Source organism: Lethenteron reissneri, chromosome 2 (assembly GCF_015708825.2).
Source record: "Lethenteron reissneri isolate LAM-NWPU_2019-01 chromosome 2, ASM1570882v1, whole genome shotgun sequence".
In the NCBI taxonomy this organism is placed as follows: domain Eukaryota; kingdom Metazoa; phylum Chordata; class Hyperoartia; order Petromyzontiformes; family Petromyzontidae; genus Lethenteron; species Lethenteron reissneri.
In genome coordinates, this window is record NC_083780.1 from 11,568,542 (window position 1) to 11,587,369 (window position 18,828).

General features: G+C 52.7%; 1 protein-coding gene across 2 annotated transcripts in view; it reads left to right on the forward strand.

The window, feature by feature from the left end:
• The window catches only part of LOC133343462 (synaptotagmin-1-like), a 54,120-nt gene that overhangs the window by 29,246 nt on the left and 6,046 nt on the right, over nt 1–18,828 (forward strand). For both annotated transcript variants that reach the window (XM_061553099.1, XM_061553109.1), the window contains exons 4-9: nt 3,592–3,770; nt 4,910–5,038; nt 10,329–10,496; nt 15,594–15,761; nt 16,636–16,753; nt 18,156–18,289. In XM_061553099.1, coding sequence (XP_061409083.1) covers nt 3,592–3,770; nt 4,910–5,038; nt 10,329–10,496; nt 15,594–15,761; nt 16,636–16,753; nt 18,156–18,289 — 896 coding nt within the window. The remainder of the gene's footprint in view (nt 1–3,591; nt 3,771–4,909; nt 5,039–10,328; nt 10,497–15,593; nt 15,762–16,635; nt 16,754–18,155; nt 18,290–18,828) is intronic.

Genomic DNA, 18,828 nt, shown 5'->3' on the forward strand with positions numbered 1-18,828 from the left:
GTTAAGAATCAAAGTAAAAATATAAAATTCTCCCCGATGACCAGTTTGCCAATTTGCGAATGAATAGTTACACTATCAGTCGCCGTTGAGTAACATCTCGGCGTATTTAGCAACGTTGCTGCTCTGTTGTACGATACATCCTGAAATTATTACATAGGTATCGTCGCGTTTTGATTTTGGCGAAACGCATTGATAACGTAAAAACAAACTTTTTATAAAGTTTTCTCTGGTTTTCTCCCACATGTAAACACTCATGAATTGGCCGGTAACACCTTAGTGTATAGAGGACCGCAGATCTTGGTCAATTGTTGTTGCTGACGCCAGCGGTTCATCGTGTGGCTGCTGCTGCCTTTCTTGCTCCTCGTCCGCGGTTCCTTCTCCTGGCGCCTCTGAGTCGTCCTCTCTCTCTCCAAGTCGCCTCTCTCTGAGCCGCTCTCTGTCCGAGTCGTCCTCTCTCTTTCAGAGTCATCCTCTCTCTCAGAGTCGTCCTCTCTCTGAGCCGCTCTCTCTCCGAGTCGTCCTCTCGCTCTCCGAGTCGTCCTCTCTCTCTCTCAGAGTCATCCTCTCTCTCTCAGAGTCGTCCTCTCTCTGAGCCGCTCTCTCTCTGAGCCGCTCTCTCTCCAAGTCATCCTCTCTCTCTCAGAGTCGTCCTCCCTCTCTCAGAGTCGTCCTCTCTCTCTCAGAGTCGTCCTCTCTCTCCCAAGTCGTCCTCTCTGAGCCGCTCTCTCTCTGAGTCGTCCTCTCTCTCTGTCTCCGAGTCGACCTCTCTCTCTCTGAGCCGCTCTCTCTCTCTCGCTCTCTACGAGAGCGGACGCCCTGCTACGGCAGCCTCTTAGCGCCACAAGTTGGCATCGTCATTTCATCCGAAGTACAACAGCACGGCAACGTCGCGTTCACGGCTCTGTGCGTCAGCTGGGGGGGGGGGGGATCTTGACGTACGTCATTGTGCCGCTGTCGAGTAACGGATAGGCAATATGGAGAGATTTCGATTTAAAGCTTTCGTGACTGCAGGGATTCATCTTCTTGGTTCTTTCGGTAAAGTCACGTAGAAGTAAAATAATAAAATAATAAAATTAAAACATAATAAAATAATTCTCACGACGTTTCGGCCACAACGCAAGCAGCCGTCTTCAGGTGGAGAACAGGTCTGTCGAGAAGGCAGAGTCGTGAGAATTCTTTTATTATGTTTTATTTTTATTATTTTATTATTTTCCTTCTACGTGACTTTACCGAAAGAACCAAGAAGATGAATATGGAGAATTATTTTATGATGTTTTATTTTTATTATTTTATTATTTTCCTTCTACGTGACTTTACCGAAAGAACCAAGAAGATGAGTATGGAGAGAGTTGATAAACAGAGAAATAAATAAACCAATCACCCAGCCAGCCCCCCCCACCACCGCTGTGGCTGCCGGGCCTTGCATAACTTGGCAGGGGGCGGTGGTTGGGGGGGGGGGCACCAATTTGAAAGTAATTTCACGCAGGAAATGACTACAAAGCGTTCGGCATGACACGGTCAGTTTTTTTACGTTCGCGCGAACGTTGATGGAGCTAAAAATAGAGACGTTGGGGAAAGGGCCGAGGAAGCGGGCAATACGTGGGAAAACCAAACAGCTGATACGGGTTGCCCCAACGCCCACCGCCGGAACGGAAACAAAAAGCGTGAACACGAAGAGAACAAACAACGCCTCTGTTCGTCGAGGCGACATTTGTTTTCTCTTGAAGTCCATTCGTGTGTGAAAGGCCTTGTGCCCGATGGGACGGGTAAAAAAATGCACTTTATTTTTAAATCCTTTATATTAAGTTCACTTGCTTGCGCGCTTACGACCGTGCAAATCTTTCGGTCGTTTTTTAACCCACTTCCCCTTGATCCAATCGAGCTGACATTTTGCACACAGACTCGTTGTGCGTGACAATTTATTTTCGTGAATTTTTTCCCCCAAAATTTTCCACTTTTTAGGAATTTTTTTTCATATTTAATTTAAATACCAATGTGATAAAAATGAAACTCTTACTCAAGAAAAACAGAAATGAATAATAAAATAAAACCGGTGCCACGCATATAAAGGATTTATAGTGACAAACTTTGTTTTTACGGGTTAATTTTTTCGAACGTGGAGACACGGATATGCCGCAGCGGGCGTACGTTGTGTCCGCTCACCGATGCTGGTAGCTACGTTGTCCATGACGAAGACGACGACCCGAGCGAATGACTCTGTTGAGTTGGGTAGCAGTGGCACTGCACGGCAGGAGGGAAGCACCCGTTCCAGCCAGGTACTCAAGCGGGAGCCCAGACAGACCTTGGAACTCTCCACGAAAACCGCCTGCCCACCGGCACCAGTCGATATCTCAAACTGGGACACGGCCTGGCTTCGCCTCATTAAGGAGGACGGGAGAGAACTTTAATTCTCGGACGCGAAGAGAGAGAGACAAGTTTCAAGTTTCATTGATTAGGTATGGCCCTGTGAGCCGTGCGGCTCTTAAGTCGGGTGCAACCGCAACAAACAAAATATGAACACAGAACATCTTAAAGCGACGACGCGCAACAGAAACATACTGGAATAAACCAGCAAATATTAAAAATAAACTTATTAAAACGTTGCGTGCAAACATCACAATGTGATGCAAGCCAACAACAACAATAAGACAATTTAGATTAACCATATGTTTTCGAATCACCAATAGAAAGCTAATAAAACAATGTAACAACAGTAATCATCGGAACTGTGATTTAAAATGTAACAATAAACGATACACATAACGCGTACGACAAAACCTGCAGCCATAGCTGGCAGCACGACACTCCCAGTGTATGATGTGTGAGTGAGTCAGTGCATGATGTGTGAGTGAGCCAGTGCATGATGTGTGAGTGAGCCAGTGTATGATGTGTGAGTGAGTCAGTGCATGATGTGTGAGTGAGCCAGTGTATGATGTGTGAGTGAGCCAGTGTATGATGTGTGAGTGAGCCAGTGTATGATGTGTGAGTGAGCCAGTGTATGATGTGTGAGTGAGTCAGCGGCAGCGTGAGTGTATGATGTGTGAGTCAGCGCACGATGTGTTAGTCAGCACATGATGAGTGAGTCAGCGCATGATGAGTGAGTCAGCGTATGATGAGTGAGTCAGTGTATGATGTGTGAGCGAGTCAATGGCAGCGTGAGTGAGTGTATGATGTGTGAGTTAGCGCATGATGAGTGAGTCAGTGTATGATGTGTGAGCGAGTCAGCGGCAGTGTGAGTGAGTGTATGATGTGTGAGTCAGTGTATGATGTGTGAACGAGTCAGCGGCAGCGTGAGTGAGTGTACGATGTGTGAGTCAGTGTATGATGTGTGAGTCAGTGTATGATGTGTGAGTGAGTGTATGATGTGTGAGTGAGTGTATGATGTGTGAGTCAGTGTATGATGTGTGAGCGAGTCAGCGGCAGTGTGAGTAAGCGCACGATGTGTTAGTCAGCGCACGATGAGTGAGTCAGTGTATGACGTGTGAGCGAGTCGGCGGCAGCGTGAGTGAGACGAAGGCAGTGGCGGTGGCGGCGGCGTCAGTGGCAAGAGTCAGGTGGAGCCTCATCGTGGTTATGCTGTTGCTTTCGCAGTGCCGCCCTGGGCGCTGGTGTGCGTGGCGGTGGTCGGGGTGGTGCTGCTGCTCTGCTGCTGCGCGTGCGTCTGCAAGAAGTGCTGCTGCAAGCGGCGCAAGGGCAAGAAGAGCAAGGAGAAGAAGAACGCCATCAACCTGCAGGAGGTGAAGAACCTCGGGCAGACCTACAAGGACAAGGTGGGTCCCTCCGCCGGCCACGAGGCGGTGACAGGGTCGGGAGGCTGGAGGTCGCCGCTGGGCCTCCAGACCCCGTTTCAGGAGGGTCTTGCCGAGTTGTTGAAGATTGAGGTGGGTGGAGGAGTGGGTGGGGGGGGGTACGGCATGTTGCGGCTGTGTGATCCCAATTGAGTCAATTGCAGAGACGTTTTGAGCATTGGGATGTTTTGGCCACTGTGTGGCTTTATTTAGCTACGGGGAGGAAACCGAACAGACGGAGGAAACCCGCGCAGAAGAGGGGAGAGACAACGCGCCCGGGTCGGGAATCGAACCTAGGCCCCTTCTTGCTGTGCGGCACGAGTTTCACCACCGCTCCGCCCCCCCCACACGTCCGCTTTGGTGCAAGTGTTAAATGAAATAAAATTATAAAAGTTTCTCAAAGCCAGTGCGTCCGACGTCGCGGGGGAGATTGTCGCTGTCGAGCTGGCCATTAGTGTGCCGGCGTGGTTGTCCAAACTTTAAAAATTTGACATTTACCTGCGAGTGACTCGACTGGGATCACACTTAGCAGCAGCAGCAGCAACATTGTCCCCGAATGGCATCAGACAGATGCCCGATTGCAGCCCAGGTGCCGAGTCTCCTTGTGCCACACGTGGACAGCTGCCATTGGGGGGGGGGGGGGGCGCTCCTCGAAGTGCGCTGAGATGAGATGCAAGGCGCTTATCGCGTGTGAAGCGCTGAAGGAGGGCGGCTTCTATCAACCCCAAATAATCACCACCAATCACCACCAAAGACAAAGATCCCCCGTATAGCCTGTTACAGACTGTAGGGGCAAGTGCTGTTAGCGAGCACCTATGAAGGCCGACACGGCACACGAGGGGGTGGGTGGCGAACACCACGTCCGGCCGCCTTTGTCTCCCTAGTGGCGATGTTTTTACACACCGCACCAGGTACTCATTTGAGGCTGAGTCGACCTAGGGGAGGCCCAGGACTGGTTCAGATAATCGCCACTGGTGTTGGCCGTGATCGGGAATGGAGCCCGTGTCCCCAGGTTGATAGCGCAGTGCGCTAACCGCGGCACCACCGCTCCCCAAGGCGGGCAGCCTTGTATCAACCCCGAATAACCACCACCTCTGCCGCCGCCATCGTCTGTGCTCCAGGTTCAGCCGGAAATCGACGAAGTGGACTTCAACGTGGGCCCTCCCCCCCCTGAGATCGTGCTGCAGAAGGAGGAGGAGAGACTGGGGAAGCTGCAGTTCACCCTGGACTACGACTTCCAGAGCACGCAGGTGAGAGATGCCGATGGCTTGGGGAGTGGGTAGCAATACTTACGGCGGTGATGTCGTTGACGTTGGACCGCGGTATGAACCAGAGGCATGAACGCGTGAGGGGGCGCCGCTGGGATTGCATGGGAAGGCGCGTGCGTACCTTTGTCTCAATTAAGAGCGGATTAGAGGCAACCTTTCCCTCTCCCAGTGTGACATTTCGCATAGACAACAACGGGCGAGGTGGGGCGGTAGCGGTGGGGAAGATAGTGGTGGGTGTGGCAGAAAGCAGAGTAAGTTTAGCGATTCCCCTCGATCCTACTGCCCTCCACATAACAATTGTTTATTTCTATAAGCTCTTCTCCAGTTTAGGTTATATATGCAGAGTATTTGTTGTTTTGCTGTGGGGAGGAGCGATGGGATGGTGGCGGTTGGCGGTAGCGGTGGAGCGGTGGGGCATGGCGGTGAGGCGGTTGGGGTGAGACGTGGCGATGGGCGGTAGCGTTGCGCATCTGTTCAAGTTCAAGTTCATTTATTAGGTAATAGCCCTGTGAGCCATTCGGCTCTTGAATCGGGTGCAACCGCAACAAACAAAAAACAAAAACATGAACAAAAAACATCTTAAAGTGAATATGTGACTGAGTGCAAACAGAAAATCCAAGAAAAGACAGCAAAATATTGCAGAAAAAGCACCGTAAACCAACGCTGTGTGCAGGGTGATAGTGGCACTTTGTGTATGTGTGACCTCCTGCCAGCGAGCCTTCGACGCGTCACGTGGCCTCAACGCGCACCTAGCCTGGCACAAGCACTGTGGTGACACAACTTCCACTTGGTGGCGTATGGCTGCTGTTGTGTGTGCAATGTTCACGGCCAACATCAATAACACTGGTCAACAAAAAAAAAACATTTTTTACTGGCCTGGACTTTTGCAGCTGATTTAGACTAATTTCAGGGTGCTGATTCCAAATCTGATCTCAGATTTTCTCTATCACATCTCATTTTTATGCTATCGGCATACCCCATTTTCATTGATTTTACCCGAAATTAACTCTGTCACTTATGATTGCAAGTTGTTGCGAGTCAGTGACTGCTTTAGTGTTAAAATATGGTGCTGTATTTTTAGGATAGTGTGTTTATAATATCATTTTATGTAGATATCCACATTCATTTAATATTTTTCTTTTGCAGTTTTTATTGAAAATGCAATATTTGATATCTCAAAAACCTGATGCCAGATTTGGAATCAGCACCCCAAAATTACCTTAAAACCGTTGGAATACCTTATGCCAGAAAAAGTGTGTTGACCAGTGTAATGTATCTGAAATGGTCCTGCGCCTCCCCTAGGTCAACTCAACCTCAAATAACTACCCGGTGCAGTGTGTAAAACATAGCGTTGAGCGGACAAAGGCAGCCGGGAACAGTGCCGGCCACCCAACCCCTCCCTGCGCCGTGCCGCCCTTCACAGGCACGACTAACAGCACTTGCCCCAGCAGCCCGTGCGGGTTACACGGACCGTCTTTGTTGCGTACAAAGACGGCCCGTGAGTAATGGCCTCTGTCAACTCCCGTGAGCTATCGTCCTTGAGTGCCGTGTAACGAGCGCCGTGATTGATGCAGATGGCTTCGTAAGCCACGGAGGCCGTAATTGGTGCGGTCACTTCGCTGCTTACGCTAATTGTTGCCACCCTCCCCTCCCCCCCCTCGTTTGGGAATCCGTGACTCCCGCTGCGGAGAATCCTGCGCCCGCTGTTGACGGCGACATCCACCGTCGTCGTCTTCATCATCAGCAGCAGCCATGATTTATCCACTGCTGGATGAAGGCCTCACTCCCCAAGCCAATGCCACGTCTCGTAGCGATCCATCTCTCCTGCTCCCCCTCCATAGCTCTCCCTCTTCACGTATGGTTTTTTGGTAGAGCAACGTTTAGCGATTCAGTTGTAAAGTGATGGAGCCATTCCTTTGGTTCGCCCGAAGAGTTATTATAATGGGGCGACATTTCGCGCAATGGGGAAGGATCATTATCCAAAACGTCGCCAACTTGTTATTTTTTTTTTACTTTTAAAGCCACAGTGTTGTTGACGAATATGTTGAGTTGTTTGCTTGTTGGTTGTGCTCGTGCAGCCGCTGCCCGATGCAGCCGCAGGGGCAGCAGCAGCAGCAACAGCGGCATCAGAAAATAGGGCCTGGGTTGGATTCCTGACTGGGGTGCCTTTCTGTTGTGGAGTTTGTATGTTTGTACCGTGTTCTGAATGCGTTTCCTCTGGGCTCTCTGGTTTCCTCCCCAGACGTAAACTATTTTTAATTTTAACAGGTAAGGCCCACTGAGCTATATAGCTATTGTTAAAGAAACGACTTGGCCGCTAATGATAGCTGAAAGAAATTGCTTTGCACATGGAAATCTATAGCAGCCAAATACTCTACAATGCACGTTTCTAAATGTGGAGGGAAAAACCGGCGCGGACCCGGAGAACGGAGAGAACACGCAAACTCCAAATATACAGCAAGCATCAGGGTCGGGATTGAACCAACGACCTCCTGTATACCAGGCGAGGTAGTTAACATCTGGCGTCCATCATCCCAATGCAAACAAAAATTCCCCTGCAAATCACTCACTTGGCATCACTCACAACAGCGGCAGCAGCAGCAGCAGCATCGCTCGCCCAGTGCGAAAACCAAGGCAGGGCCCTCCTGAAAAAAGGATAACGTGTGTGTGCCAATGTGTTTAGGTTACGAACCCGGCGACTCGAGTTCAATTCCCGCTCATGGCCACCAACACCGGTGACGATGATCTGAACCGGTCCTTGGCCTCCTCGCTTAGGTTGACTCAGCCTCAAATGAGTACCTGGTGTAGCGGTGCGTAAACATCGCCACTGGGGAGACTAAGGCGGTCGGGCGTGGTGCTGGCCACCCACCCCCTCGTGTACCGTGCCAGCCTTCATAGGTGCTGCTCGCTAACAGCACTTGCCCCAAAAGTCGGTTATGTCTATCGCCACTGGGGAGACTAAGGCGGTCTTGCGTGGTGCTAGGAACCCACCCCCTCGTGTACTGTGCAAGCCTTCATAGGTGCTGCTCGCTAACAGCACTTGCCCCAAAAGTCGGTTATGTCTATCGCCACTGGGGAGACTAAGGCGGTCTTGCGTGGTGCTAGGAACCCACCCCCTCGTGTACTGTGCAAGCCTTCATAGGTGCTGCTCGCTAACAGCACTTGCCCCAAAAGTCGGTTATGTCTACATGGGGGGATCTTTGTCTTTTGTGTTTCAAGTGAGGGGGGCAGGTGGGGAGCAGGTACGTTAATTGGCTTATTAAAGCGGAGGGTAATTAATCTCGCAGGTGCTGAAACACACGCGCACACACCTCGCCACCGCTGGGATAGGAGCGCATCAACGGATATAGCTCTCTGCGTTTACGTGCGTGTGTTCGTGTGATAGCGTGTGATAGCGTGTACAAGCAGCAGTATGCGTGTTCAACTTGCTGCGCGCCCCATACGTAGCCGACCGTGTTTGTCGGAGGTGAGTGAGGAGCCGGTGAGGCAGTGGTTCGCGCACTCCGCTACGAACCCAGTCACCCGGGTTACATCGCCGCTGCTCACCAACATCGGTGAACAATATCTCAACTGGTCTTGGGCCTCCCCTAGGTCGACTCAGAAGCCTTCATTGATATTCTTAGTTTTTTTTTCTCTCACTTTCGATGCAGCTATCGTGCTGTGACGGTTCCACCTGAAGACGGAAGCTTGTGTTGCCTCCGAAACGTCGTGATTTTTATTTTATTTTTATTTTACTTTAATTTTTTACCTACGTGACTTTACCGAAAAAACCTAAGAATATGAATCCTTGCAGTCACGAAAGCTTCAAATCTAGAATTAGCCTTCATTGAGCATTTGGCAAGGTGTGTAAACGGCTGGTGGGACCAAGGTGGCCGGGCGAGGTGCTGTTCACGCCATCCCAGCGTGTACCGTGCCGGCCTTCGTAGATGCTCGCCAACAGCTCTTTCCCAAACCGCCTGTGGAAGCTACATGGGGGATCTTTGTGTGGTTTTGTGTGTGTGGGGGGGAGCGGTGGTGTAGCGGTTAGCACGCCACACTACGAAACTGGTGACCCGTGGTCGATTCCTGCTCATGACCACCACCAGTGACGATTATTTGAACCGGTCCTGGGTCTCGCCTAGGTCAACTCAGCCTTAAATAAGTACCAGGTGTAGCGGTGTGTAAACATCGCCACTGGGGAGACAAACGCGGTGGTGCTGTGGTGCTGGCCACCCACCTCCTCGTGTGCCATGCCGGCCTTCATAGGTGTTCGCTAACAGCACTTTCTCCGACAGTCTGTTAAGCCTAGACGGGGGATCTTTGTCTTTGTGTCAAACAAAGTGAGTTGGTAGAGTGTGTTATGCAGGTGCTGAATCTGGCAGCCACTTCTCAATCTGGAGCGCCTGGGTCTGTTCTGTTCTTTGACCTGCTGCACTTAAGCCTTAACCACACTCAGCCACTCTGAGTGCACTTAGCCTGGCACGATCGCGCTCGTAATGTCCCTGGCACTTAGCAGTGAAAGGTGGCTATTGTTGATGTGCTGGGTTGTCTGTACATATTTTGACCATGCCTTTGTGTGTGTGTGTGGACCTGTCTGTGTTTATATGCACGCGTGAGTGTGTGTGTGTGTCCGCGTGCATGGCGAGCGGAAGCGCAGTGCTTCGTGCTCAACGCACCGCACATCGAACCCAGCAAACCGAGTTTGAGTCCTGCTCAACACCAATGGCGAATGTCTGAACCGGAGTCTGTAAACAACGAGACCAAACCGGTGTTGCAGTTCGCACATCAATCAACACCAGCCGCAGGCGCCGAGAGAGTAAACAAGCTATCTTGTTTTTAATTGGCAATGACGAAGGATAATAATAATAATAGAAGCGTGTTGGCAAGGTGACGTTTGTGACGTTTACCTGTGTTGGTATCCAGGTTGTTAAGCCATTCGGTCGCCCCTCTGCGTGCATCGTCTCGGTGACACTGCCCTCAGTGTGGGACCACGTGACCCATGCTTTGTGACTCGGTGGTGCGGGGGGCAGTGAGGGACCATGTGACCAATGCTCTGAATCGGTGCTGCGGGGCAGTGTGGGACCACGTGACCCATGCTCTGACTCGGTGGTGCGGAGGGGGCGGGCAGTGTGGGACCACGTGACCAAAGCTCTGTGAATCGGTGGTGCTGTGGGGGGTTGGCCTCCCCTTTGCCGAGCTAAACGCCAGTTGTAGTGTGTGCGTTGTGTGTTGTATGTTGTTTGTTGCGTGTGCGATGCCGCGTGCTCACTGTGTGCGCCGCGTGTTTGGGCAGCTGACGGTGGGCATTCTGCAGGCGGCCGAGCTGCCGGCGCTGGACATGGGGGGGACGTCCGACCCCTACGTGAAGATCTTCCTGCTGCCCGACAAGAAGAAGAAGTACGAGACCAGGGTGCACCGGAAGACCCTGAACCCCGTGTTCAACGAGAGCTTCTCCTTCAAGGTGCCCCGCTCCGCCACTCTCTCACGTCGTCGTCGTCATCGTCCTCATCGTCATCATCATCTTTGTCATCGTCGTCGTCGTCGTCGTCGTCGTCGTCGTCGTCGTCATCGTCGTCCTCGTCGTCCTCGTCGTCATCGTCCTCATCGTCATCATCATCTTTGTCATCGTCGTCGTCGTCGTCGTCGTCGTCGTCGTCGTCGTCATCGTCGTCCTCGTCGTCCTCGTCGTCATCGTCCTCATCGTCATCATCATCTTTGTCATCGTCGTCGTCGTCGTCGTCGTCGTCGTCGTCGTCGTCGTCGTCATCGTCGTCCTCGTCGTCATCGTCCTCATCGTCATCATCATCTTTGTCATCGTCGTCGTCGTCGTCGTCGTCATCGTCGTCCTCGTCGTCATCGTCGTCATCGTCGTCGTCATCATCGTCATCATCATCGTCGTCGTCGTCATCATCGTCATCATCACACCGTCACCTCCCACGATCCCACGATGCAGCCATCCATCTTGCACACACGCACGCTGACCAATCGTCATCATCATCGTCGTCATCATCGTCATCATCGTCGTCATCATCGTCGTCGTCGTCATCATCGTCGTCATCATCATCGTCATCATCATCATCATCGTCGTCGTCGTCATTGTTATCATCGTCGTCATCGTCATCATCATCATCGTCATCATAATCATCATCATCATCGTCGTCGTCGTCATTGTTATCATCATCGTCGTCATCCAACATCATCGTCACACCGTCACCTCCCACAATCCCACAATCCCACAATGCAGCAATCCATCCTGCAACACACGCACGCCGACCGATCGTCATCATCGCTCCGTCTCCGCCGTGGACGCGTGGCGCCCCACGGTTAATGCACCGCCACCGCGGTATTGCCCAGGGCGGCCTGCGCCGCCTTCGAACCGCGAAACCCCCTTGCCGCCACTTGGCAACGACAGCGGATCGCGACGGCTGCCGTCGTCGAACTAGTTTGTGAGTCACGTGACGCTCCCCCCCCCCTACCGCCCCCCCACCGCCACCGCCCCCCCTCGATTGTTAGGGGAGATTGTTTGGCCGGATCAACAAAACACGTTGCTCGTAATTTTTTCGGCGTCCGTGCGGAGCGGCTCGTTAGCCGCTAATTGGATGAGGTGTGACTCATTCGACGGCGACGGCGGCGGTTTGAAAGTCTGTGCGCGAGCGTGGGCGTCTGTGCGGTTTTGCGCGGCCCACGCGCGAGGGAAGCGGTGGCGCAGCGGTGAGCGCACTTTCGCTGCGGACCCGTCGACACGTGTTTCGATCCCCGCTCGCGAACAACAACGGTGGCCGGATTTGAATTGAACCGGTCCTGGGCGTCACCCCTAGGTCCACGCAGCCTTAAACGAGAACAGCCTGACGTTTTTGGGCCCATTTCGGGCTCTGCGCTCAGCAAGTGCGTTCACATGCGACGGACGGACGGAGCCGACGCATTGTCGCTTGCAACCGACGGTCGTGAAGCGTCGCAGAGAGGCACGACGCGGGCGTCACGTAGCCACTCATCTCGAGAGCGCAACGCGTCCGCTGCCACTGACCGACATCAAGGGAGCGGGGTCACGGTGGATCCCACTCGCGACGACCTCCCCCATATTCTTGGGTTTTTTCGGTAAAGTCACGTAGGTAAAAAATTTAAATTAAAAAAAGTAAAATAAAAATAAAATAAAAATCACGACGTTTCGGAGGCAACACCGAGATCTGCACCGCCAGGAAAGTCCTCGCCGACTGTTTCTCTTCACAGACGGTGGCGGCTCTGAAAAATAGGTCACCCGCTTCATTTGCAATGTAAATGCGATGTCTTCATTAATAAATAACGGCTTCAAACTGCACGGCGTTTGTGACAAAGATTCCCCCTATTTGTGCTGACACACTGTTGGGGCAAGCGCTGTTAGCGAGTAGCGCCGATGGCACGCAAAGGGCACCACGCCCGGCCGCCTTTGTCTCCCCAGTGTCGATGTTTACACACCGCACCAGGTACTCAATTGAGGCTGAGTCGACCTAGGGGAGGCCTAGGGCGGAGTGAGTGGAGGGGGAGGCAGCCGGGGTGAGGAGTGTCCTGTTTGACAGTGCAACGAAGGCGGTGTCGCGAGTGGCTGCTGCGATGATTATGAACCTCACTCCATTGGGAAACAGCAGCATCGCCCCTCGCCCTCGATGTAAACAGCAGCATTGCCCCTAACCGTCAATACAAACAGCAGCATTGCCCCTAACCGTCAATACAAACAGCAGCATTGCCCCTAACCGTCAATACAAACAGCAGCATTGCCCCTAACCGTCAAAACAAACAGCAGCATTGCCCCTAACCGTCAATACAAACAGCACCATTGCCCCTAACCGTCAAAACAAACAGCAGCATTGCCCCTAACCGTCAATACAAACAGCAGCATTGCCCCTAACCGTCAATACAAACAGCAGCATTGCCCCTAACCGTCAATACAAACAGCAGCATTGCCCCTAACCGTCAATACAAACAGCAGCATTGCCCCTAACCGTCAAAACAAACAGCAGCATTGCCCCTAACCGTCAATACAAACAGCAGCATTGCCCCTAACCGTCAAAACAAACAGCAGCATTGCCCCTAACCGTCAATACAAACAGCAGCATTGCCCCTAACCGTCAATACAAACAGCACCATTGCCCCTAACCGTCAATACAAACAGCAGCATTGCCCCTAACCGTCAATACAAACAGCAGCATTGCCCCTAACCATCAATACAAACAGCAGCATTGCCCCTAACCGTCAAAACAAACAGCAGCATTGCCCCTAACCGTCAATACAAACAGCAGCATTGCCCCTAACCGTCAAAACAAACAGCAGCATTGCCCCTAACCGTCAATACAAACAGCAGCATTGCCCCTAACCATCAATACAAACAGCAGCATTGCCCCTAACCGTCAAAACAAACAGCAGCATTGCCCCTAACCGTCAATACAAACAGCAGCATTGCCCCTAACCGTCAATACAAACAGCAGCATTGCCCCTAACCGTCAATACAAACAGCAGCATTGCCCCTAACCGTCAATACAAACAGCAGCATTGCCCCTAACCGTCAAAACAAACAGCAGCATTGCCCCTAACCGTCAATACAAACAGCAGCATTGCCCCTAACCGTCAAAACAAACAGCAGCATTGCCCCTAACCGTCAAAACAAACAGCAGCATTGCCCCTAACCGTCAATACAAACAGCAGCATTGCCCCTAACCATCAATACAAACAGCAGCATTGCCCCTAACCGTCAATACAAACAGCAGCATTGCCCCTAACCGTCAAAACAAACAGCAGCATTGCCCCTAACCATCAATACAAACAGCAGCATTGCCCCTAACCGTCAAAACAAACAGCAGCATTGCCCCTAACCGTCAATACAAACAGCAGCATTGCCCCTAACCGTCAATACAAACAGCAGCATTGCCCCTAACCGTCAATACAAACAGCAGCATTGCCCCTAACCGTCAATACAAACAGCAGCATTGCCCCTAACCGTCAAAACAAACAGCAGCATTGCCCCTAACCATCAATACAAACAGCAGCATTGCCCCTAACCGTCAAAACAAACAGCAGCATTGCCCCTAACCGTCAATACAAACAGCAGCATTGCCCCTAACCGTCAATACAAACAGCAGCATTGCCCCTAACCGTCAATACAAACAGCAGCATTGCCCCTAACCGTCAATACAAACAGCAGCATTGCCCCTAACCGTCAAAACAAACAGCAGCATTGCCCCTAACCGTCAAAACAAACAGCAGCATTGCCCCTAACCGTCAATACAAACAGCAGCATTGCCCCTAACCGTCAAAACAAACAGCAGCATTGCCCCTAACCATCAATACAAACAGCAGCATTGCCCCTAACCGTCAATACAAACAGCAGCATTGCCCCTAACCGTCAAAACAAACAGCAGCATTGCCCCTAACCATCAATACAAACAGCAGCATTGCCCCTAACCGTCAAAACAAACAGCAGCATTGCCCCTAACCGTCAATACAAACAGCAGCATTGCCCCTAACCGTCAAAACAAACAGCAGCATTGCCCCTAACCGTCAATACAAACAGCAGCATTGCCCCTAACCGTCAAAACAAACAGCAGCATTGCCCCTAACCGTCAAAACAAACAGCACCATTGCCCCTAACCGTCAATACAAACAGCAGCATTGCCCCTAACCGTCAAAACAAACAGCACCATTGCCCCTAACCATCAATACAAACAGCAGCATTGCCCCTAACCGTCAAAACAAACAGCACCATTGCCCCTAACCGTCAATACAAACAGCAGCATTGCCCCTAACCGTCAATACAAACAGCAGCATTGCCCCTAACCGTCAAAACAAACAGCAGCATTGCCCCTAACCGTCAATACAAACAGCAGCATTGCCCCTAACCATCAATACAAACAGCAGCATTGCCCCTAACCGTCAATACAAACAGCAGCATTGCCCCTAACCGTCAAAACAAACAGCAGCATTGCCCCTAACCGTCAATACAAACAGCAGCATTGCCCCTAACCGTCAATACAAACAGCACCATTGCCCCTAACCGTCAAAACAAACAGCAGCATTGCCCCTAATCGTCAATACAAACAGCAGCATTGCCCCTAACCGTCAAAACAAACAGCAGCATTGCCCCTAACCGTCAAAACAAACAGCAGCATTGCCCCTAACCGTCAATACAAACAGCAGCATTGCCCCTAACCGTCAATACAAACAGCAGCATTGCCCCTAATCGTCAATACAAACAGCAGCATTGCCCCTAACCGTCAAAACAAACAGCAGCATTGCCCCTAACCGTCAATACAAACAGCAGCATTGCCCCTAACCGTCAAAACAAACAGCACCATTGCCCCTCGCCCTCGATGCAAACCCTCTGCGCGCCGTGCCTGCGAAGCGATCCGCGGCGCGAATCCCACTGTCAACGGTTTCGGAGCAATTTGTCCGAGCCCGCTTTCCCACCGCACGGAATTTAGTTGCTTTCACGTCGAGTTCTCTCTCCGTTTCCGACCCCTCCGAGCCGAGTTCCCCGCCTGGCCAGCTGAGACGAACTCGACGCGCCGAACGCCGCGTGCCGCCCCCGCAGGTGCCCTACTCGGAGCTCGGCGGCAAGACCCTGGTCATGATGGTGTTCGACTTCGATCGCTTCTCCAAACACGACGTGATGGGCGAGGTGCGCGTGCCCATGAACACGGTGGACCTGGGCCACGTCACGGAGGAGTGGAGGGAGCTGGAGAGCGCCGACAAGGAGGAGGTGAGTCGATTCTCTACCCCTCCCCCGCCCACCCCCCCCTGCGATTCGACGTGGGATCTGTGCGCGGCGGATGAGTGGACGCAGAGAGGGAGAGAGCTGGGGAAGTGCCGACCGCGGAGGAGGAGGGCTCCGTTCTTAAGAGCCGGTCGCGTGCAACTGAATCGTTTACGTGCGGACGTCTCTGCAACCGGTTGCAGGGAGCAGTTGCACACAACCGGTCGCGGGGAGCAGTTGCGCGCAGTCGGTTGCGAGCAGCAGAGAGGGGTTCGACTCTCGAGCGTCGATCTGCTCGTAGCAGCGGCGTATGTCGTCACCGTGTGACGCGTCTACGCAACTGTGATTGGCCGTTGGTCGTTGCGATCCTGATGTGGCGGGTGGGGGAGGGGACGCGTGGAGCTAATTAGCAAGGGGGGCGGGGCTCTGCTTTAGAGGGCGTGGCCAGATGCCGTAGCCACGCCCAGACCACGCCTTGCCGCCCAACCAGAGGTCGCAAACGGGTTTTGATTCCTTACCCGTACCCGTACCCGGCCGGGTACGGGTAGCCATTCCCTACCCGTACCCGTACCCTACCCGAAATGAGTGACAAACGGCTACTCACCAGTGACTCACGGCCTACCCGTACCCGTACCCGGCCGCACCAGGGTCGCAAACGGGTACCCGTACCCGGCCGGGTACGGGTAGCCGGGTATCGGGTAGGGTACGGGTATCAGGTACCCGGTTGCAACCTCTGCGCCTGACTGCTCGCTCAGACCCGGACACAGCAGCTGCGGACGGCGATTGAGTGGCGTGCTTTTACTTGGAGGGTGATTGGCAGCGCAGCTGATTGTCCGAGCGGTGCCGCCGCGTGTCGCTCCCTCTCCCTGCGTGCGAGCAGCAAGAGAAGCTGGGCGACGTGTGCTTCTCGCTGCGCTACGTCCCCACGGCCGGCAAGCTCACCGTGGTCGTCCTCGAAGCAAAGAACCTCAAGAAGATGGACGTCGGCGGCCTCTCCGGTTTGTATTGCCCTCACAGGCCAGAGGTCAGGTGTGGTGGAGTTGGTATTCTCAGCCTGGGCCTACACGATCATTCCCTCCCTTCTCTACGCTTGCGAAACTGTGGACCCCCCCCCCTAATGGAACATCTTTGCCGGTTAGAAACATTTAGGCTGGCCTGCCTACGATCTATCCTGAGTTTAACCAGCAGGCTGGATTGTGTGAGGAGCTCACAAATCCTCGAAAGATCTGGACAAAGTCCCATCGGTGAGCACCTCTGGCAGGCAAGGCTGCGTTGGCTGGGCCATGTAGCCCGCATGCCCAGCCACCGCATGCCCAAACAGCTTTTGTTCGGCCGGATCGAGGGGGCTCAACGAAGCTGTTAAAAAAACTAAAAACATGAAAATTATTTGACATCTAAATCCCAGCTCTTTGAATAAAAAAAAACATTGGTTTATCATTCCACGAACATCACCCTGTGGCACAGCAGGTGGGAAGGTGCCACTCCCGTACTGCGCGGTTCAGAGGTCACCCGTAGGGGCCACAATATTAGCTCTGAGGTGTCTCCTTCCACGGGCCGTTCTCTACAAGCGCGTTGCGCACGAGTCCCGAGCGAGCTAGCGCCAACAGCACGACCGGGATGCTGATCTAAACTATGTTTGTATTACACCAGGGAAGGGACACTCAGCTCCGTAGCTCTTTTCCAGAAGCAAGGGACTCATCGCGTGGAAATGTATAGCTGCCAAATACTCTGAACGCGTGTTGATTCTAAATGTAGAGGGAAAAAACGGGGAAGGATCGACGCGACTACGGGGAGGGAGAACACGCAAACTACAAATATACAGCAGCAGGCGTCAGGGTCGACATCAGTCGCACGACCTCCTGCATACCAGGCGAGGCAGTTAACATCTCCTAGCCACCGTGATGATGATGAGAGAGAGAGACACGCAAATTCCAAATATACAGCAGCAGGCGTCAGGGTCGGGATCGGCCCCACGACCTCCTGCGTACCAGGCGAGGTAGCTAACATCTCCTAGCCACCGTGATGATGATGATGAGAGAGACACGCAAACTCCAAATATACAGCAGCATGCGTCAGGGTCGGGATCAGCCCCACGACCTCCTGCGTACCAGGCGAGGTAGTTAACATCTCCTAGCCACCGTGATGATGATGATGAGAGAGAGACGCAAACTCCAAATATACAGCAGCATGCGTCAGGGTCGGGATCAGCCCCACGACCTCCTGCGTACCAGGCGAGGTAGCTAACATCTCCTAGCCAACGTGATGATGATGATGAGAGAGAGACGCAAACTCCAAATATACAGCAGCTGGCGTCAGGGTCGGGATCGGCCCCACAACCACTTGCGTACCAGGCGAGGTAGCTGACATCTCGTCGCCGCGGCGCCACGGCCTCCCCTACAGATCCCTACGTGAAGATCCATCTGATGCAGAACGCCAAGAGGATGAAAAAGAAGAAGACGACCATCAAGAAGAACACGCTGAACCCCTACTACAACGAGTCGTTCAGCTTCGAGGTGCCCTTCGACCAAATACAGGTACCCTCATCACGCATATCACCGCAAGTCGCATCCCGGCGTGTGCGTTGCGTGTGTGCGTGTATGCGCCCGTGTGTATGCGGGAAGCGGTGGTGTAGCGGGTAGCGCTACGCTGCGCTACGAACCCGGCGACCCGCGTTCGATTCCCGCCCACGGCCAACACCGGTGACGATTATCTGAACTGGTCATGGGCCTCTTCCTAGGTTGACTCAGCCTCAACTTAGTACCTTGTGTGGTGTGTAAAACAACACCACTGGGGAGACAAAGGCGGCCGGGCGTGGTGTTGGCCACCCACCCCCTCGTGTGCCGTGGCGGCCTTCATAGGTGCTCGCTAGCAGCACTTGCCCCTACAGTCTGTTCAGGCTATACGGGGGATCTTTGTCTTTGTGTGAAACAAAGTGAGTTGGCAGAGTGTGTTATGCAGGTGCTGAATCTGGCAGCCACTTCTCAATCTGTAGCACTTGAGTCTGTTTTGTTCTTTGACCTACTGCACTTAAGCCTTAACCACACTCAGCCACTCTTTTGTGCGGACTACAGAC